This window comes from Malus sylvestris, chromosome 14 (assembly GCF_916048215.2).
Source record: "Malus sylvestris chromosome 14, drMalSylv7.2, whole genome shotgun sequence".
Taxonomy (NCBI): domain Eukaryota; kingdom Viridiplantae; phylum Streptophyta; class Magnoliopsida; order Rosales; family Rosaceae; genus Malus; species Malus sylvestris.
Genome location: NC_062273.1, coordinates 22,327,504 through 22,332,774, shown reverse-complemented (window position 1 = coordinate 22,332,774; position 5,271 = coordinate 22,327,504). Strand labels below are relative to the sequence as shown.

Sequence of the window (5,271 nt, the reverse complement as noted above, 5' to 3'; positions counted from 1 at the left end):
TTAGGTGCATAGTCTTGTCGTACAGACCATTATAGGTGATTCCGACTTATAGGTGACTAACGATTTATCGCACAATTATAACAAGAACGTAGTAATGAGCATAACTATATTAAACCCATTCCTGTCGTACAGACCCTTACAGTGGTTCCGACTCGTGTGCAGTGTAGTGCCGTATAGGTCACTTGCGGTGATTACTGCTAGATTGACTAATGAGCTATGAATTCAGTCGTACAAACCTCTGCAGGGTTCCGGCTAATGTGTTATTTTCCATGAATATATTTTCACCTGAGTTACTTATTTTGTTTTATATTTTGGGCATGGCATACTTATGAATATGGATATGTGAAGCATGATTTGATATATATATATATATATATATATATATATATATATATATATATGTTTATATTCCATTTCTGGGAAAAGTATACATGTTTTACGGCAAGGGGTTAGATCATTTGATAAATGAAATGGTTTTGAAAAGCTTTATTTTTGCCCACTCACACTTTCTGTTTTACACCCCTCCAGGTTTTAGATAAGCTTGTTCGTTGGTGGCTCACGAGGATTAATTGGAGGTTCTGACAGACCATCACAAATGTAAGGCATCTTTGGGTGTCGTTTAATTAGTACTTGTCTTCTGGACTGAACTTAGGCTACTTACGCTCTAATTGCGTATTTGCACATATTCTAGCACTTGTCTTAACTAGTACTCTTATGAGTTGGTTTTCATTTATCCGTATTCTCTATTATCATTATTGCTTCTGCACTGTGCACATGGCTACGTCACTCTCACGTGACGATTAGCATGCCCTGATTCGGGTTGGGATGTGTCATCATGAGTCTAAAAGGTTGCATTGCATTCTTTTATTATTATTATTATTATTATTATTATTATTATTATTTATTATTATTATTAGAAAGAGTGGTGAGAGTTAGAAAGTATTACAATAATTTAGGGAAGGAAGAGTTTCGAACTCGGGACGCGTGGGCGAAAATCCAACATCGTATCCACTAAGATATTGGACCACATGCAAAAAAGTTTACTTGCATTCAAAACCACAGTTCACCTCAGAAAAATACTATGAAAGAAAAGGCAAATATACATACACTTATATATTGTGGGTTATATGGTTGTCGATGATTAAATTATTAATTAAATGTTGATTAACGTGTTTATTTCTTATTAGTGACACATTGTTTGATTTGCAAATTTGATTTAAAAATTGGGTCTCTTTAGCGTTAGTCATATATTTTGGGATTGTGGAGTATGTAAATGTGACATTTTATATATTTACATTATTTTATAAATTGTAATTACAATATATGACTAGATGACTTAAATTGATTTACATTATGATTTTAATTTGTACAAGACTACAAATCATCTAATACTCATAGCACTTAATATTACGTAGAATGAAAATGAACCCACTCTTTTGAGATATTAGTCTACACTAGGGTCCCACCCTTCACATACTCAGTGAAGGCCAAGGCTACTAGTCCTAAGAGCAATTCCACCCCAGTGGATTTTGCCCAGGACCCAGCATAAAAACAGGGCCAGCACCCTGTCAACCAAGTCCACCCCTCATTTTGACTGGTACCCAGCCCGAGCTGGGCAATGGACCAGCCCAAAACAGACTGAGCAAGAAGCTGGGCAGTTTGCCTGGCGCGTGCGCTTCACGCAGGCGCTGCCGCGAGTAGCCGACAGGGCTGTCAGCCCACTTGTGCTCCGGATCCCATCAGCGACGTGGCATGCTTATATCCGTTGGATTTCCAACGGTAAAAAAAATTTAAATTTTACTTTTAAAATATACTGTCCGATCACAGATCAAAGGTCCACGTTAATTAACTAATTAAAATTTATTAAAACATACAGAAAAAATATTAAAAAATACATAAAATTTAAAAAAAAAATTTATTTATTTTTTCTATAAATACCTAACTCTCATCTTCCACCTTACACCACATTTCAATATTTTCTACACTTTCTACCAAAGCTTTCATATACTTTTTGTGTGAAAAAAAAAATACCAAAAAACTTGTGGTTGAAGAATAAAGTGTATTTGATGAGTTTATGTAATTTCATTTTAGTGTGTTTTTTTTTTATAGTTTATTTGATGAGTATGTAATTTTATTTTAGTGTGTATTTTTTTTAAGTTTATTTGAAATTTTATCTGAAATTGGTTAAAAATCTTATCCGAAATAAACTTAAAAAAAAAAAACACACCAAAAAAATGCGCTGGGTGCCAGCGCATTTTTTTAGGGGTGGAGATGCCTTGGCCTATTACTGTTCACTCCAGTCTATTACTGTTCATTTGAGTGGATAAATGCGCTGGGTGCTGGCGCAAAGTCCTTAGGGGTGGACTTGCTCTAACATTGCCAGCCTTCCATTCCACAACTCAGCATCTGAAGTCATGAGTCCCTCTGATTTGGACTCCACACTCACCCCTTTGAATAGAGGAACCAAGGATGCCACCGACAGCAAAATGCTGGTGCCGAGGAACAATGGGATCCCTAAACCGTTGGATATCTGAGCAAACACATCTTGGCCCTTGGATAGCTCCACTGCTAGAGCTGCAACGAATCCCACCATTGCTAGCCTGCCGTTGATTCTCTCCGGTGCTGGGCCACTAAATGCAAGCACGTCGGAAAACTTTGGGCTGACCTGCACACAGAGAGAAATATGTACACGTCACATGCTTGTCGTGCATCCCATGAGAATCTATGTATCTTCATGAGCTTATAGTTTTGAAATTTTATAAGAATGAGTGGTGGAATTAGAGTTTTATAAATATGAGTGGTGGAGCTATAATTTTTTAAAATTTTTTTTTTTATGTTGTGCACGATGTGTTTGAGATACATATAGCTCTGCTTGTTAATGTTCTCTCATCGAACTATTTTGTAACACGTAATTAAAATATTTATGTTACGAGACTCTGAATTTCAACTCTAATTAGCCCTAAATGTGTGGTTAAATTGAGAGTTGAACAATGTAAGTTTGGCAAAAGAAAGCTTCCCGGCATAAGGAGTAGTTAATTACCTTAGGAGGAGGAGGAGGTGGAGGAGGTAAAGGTGATGAAGGAGCTGGCTCTGAATTTTCTGATGCATCTGTAACAGTGGTTGGTTGCTCCTTCTGTTCATCCTGCAATTAACCCATATGTGATTAAAACCCTAACCCTAATACATGTATAATGCTAGATTAACTAAAGACTTATAGAGGAAATTTACCTTGGCCATTGCGATTACTCTCATGTGAGCATGCTTACGCAGACTACTTGGTGCATAGTTAGCAGGAACAATCAGCTGGTTCACTCTGCTCTTACCAACTCCATAAGCTACAGAACTTGTAAAGATTGATTGCATGGAAACTGTTGCAGCCATTGTACGTTTCTTAATTAAACAGGATTAAGCAGGCAAATAGTTAATTAACTGATGCACTTTTGAGAAGGCTGTAAAGTGTGCGTTTTATTTGGACTGTTGAAATTGCATGCCTTGGAGTGGGATTATATAGTGGAGTGACCTTGAGGCCCTAGGTGCTAAGCGGAGGAAGCTGAATGGTGCAAAATTTGGCACCACGTACGTCCTCATTAGGGTTTCCCAGTCAAAACGGGGTTTCTCTTGCTCCACACAGATTGTGGTAAGTAGTGTACGAGAAATGGACGTGGCTTCCTCACTCACCACAACGCTGCAAGGGATCAACAGTGCGTCTGATTTCCGCGGTGGCATTTGGTTTTTAGGGTTTTTTTCACAGGTTCTGGTCACGAGGGCTACGTAGCACATTCTACAATCTACGAGAGAGTACCAGATTACAACGTTCTAGTCTTCTAGATAATTGAAGAATGTTACACCGCTTATGGGGTTAGAAAGATTCAAAAAAAGTTGGAGGGTTTAATTAATTTCCTCCTCTTAATTACGTAATTTACGTTTGACATGGCTTTGTGGGGATTTATATATATGGTCAGTTGGTCTTCTTGTTTTTTTGGCAAAGCGTGTGAAAATTAGAAGGATGAAATGCTTTGCTTTGTTGACGAATGCAAAAGCATTGACAGAGAATTTTAGGCAACCACGCAAGTGGCAACCCGAGAGGAAATTACTTTGGCGGCATCAAATTAATATCAATAGACATGCGTCGGAATAATAACAATGTACTTGTGTTATGAAAGTTTTTCTTGATAATAAGAACGTCTTCAGCCACAATGGTTGAGTACAAATAACTAATTGGTTACTTATCTTTTGTATTGTTTTATGGCGAGAGAGAAATTTTGGTGTAGTCTGACGTTTATCTTTTTGTATTTATCTTTCTCGTCACACAAACTTGTATGTATCTTTTTGGTCACTTCACATTCACATATATATTAGATAAAATATATATATATACACACACACACACACATTCACAACGAAAACAACTATGATATTTGACCCTTACTTATGCGCGAGGAGCATTACAAATTATCAATAATCTAATAACAAAAAAAAAAAATTGATTGTATCTGCTCACATCTCTTTAATTAGATTGATTGCTTGTCATCCTACCTAAATTTTAAAAGGATTGGAAAGAGTGACATGAGATTTCAGAATATAAAATACATAGTTGGAGCAGAAAGTTTTGGACGATGTACAAGTCATATAGGCCTCCAAACATATATATCTCTTGCTTTCACATCTCCCATTATTGATGCTATACTTAATTGCTAGTGCTATTACACGGTGGTGGTGAGGTTACGAAACCAACTTGCTATGCTATGCAACAAGACAATATCATATACAGTTAACGAAATCTGAGAAATTCTTGAGTACGGAATATGGATGCTCGTTTCTTACAATATGATTAGATATCAATATATGATACTTTCGCATATAACACCTCTTTTACAATGTATAAACGACACTTTACGCCCAAAAATCTTAAACAAGTAGACCCATTCACAAGAAAGAGTATTTAAATTTGTTGGTAATTAATTATTCTCTAATAACTAAGGTCAATTCTCAACTGTTCGGAAATTTGTAATAAGATTTGAAGACGTGCATGAGTTTTGCATCATATACAAATAAGAATGGACCAAACATTTTACCTACGTAACCATTTTTCAATTTCTTTTCCATTTATAAATATGAAAAATGAAAACTGGGCAACAGAGAGAGACCAAGTTGTGCAGAGACAAAGTTGGCGTGGAGGTAGACAGGACATGTGATGTAATAATAAACTAATTATGACGGGAAAAAGAGGGCCGCAACTTGAATTCAAAGGGAGCCCCTGGTTTCTGCTTT

The 5,271-nt window shown here is 36.6% G+C and overlaps 1 protein-coding gene across 1 annotated transcript; it reads right to left on the bottom strand.

Annotated features, from left to right (window-relative positions):
* Positions 1-1,332: 1,332 nt before the first annotated feature.
* Positions 1,333-3,502, bottom strand: LOC126599294 (early light-induced protein 1, chloroplastic-like). Its single transcript, XM_050265651.1, has 4 exons — positions 3,229-3,502; positions 3,041-3,142; positions 2,375-2,665; positions 1,333-1,506 (listed from the first exon to the last, which is right to left on the bottom strand). The coding sequence occupies exons 1-4, from the start codon at positions 3,379-3,381 to the stop codon at positions 1,450-1,452; spliced, it is 603 nt and encodes a 200-aa protein (XP_050121608.1). The 5' UTR covers positions 3,382-3,502; the 3' UTR covers positions 1,333-1,449.
* Between the last annotated feature and the right edge of the window lie 1,769 nt (positions 3,503-5,271).

Coding starts and splice junctions, on each gene's coding strand:
- LOC126599294 (XM_050265651.1), bottom strand. CDS start 3,381: ATGGCTGCAACAGTTTCCATGCAATCAATCTTTACAAGTTCTGTAGCT. Junction 3,143..3,228: donor GAGTAATCGCAATGGCCAAG/GTAAATTTCCTC, acceptor GGTTAATTGCAG/GATGAACAGAAGGAGCAACC. Junction 1,507..2,374: donor GGAATGGAAGGCTGGCAATG/TTAGAGCAAGTC, acceptor GTGGAATTGCTC/TTAGGACTAGTAGCCTTGGC.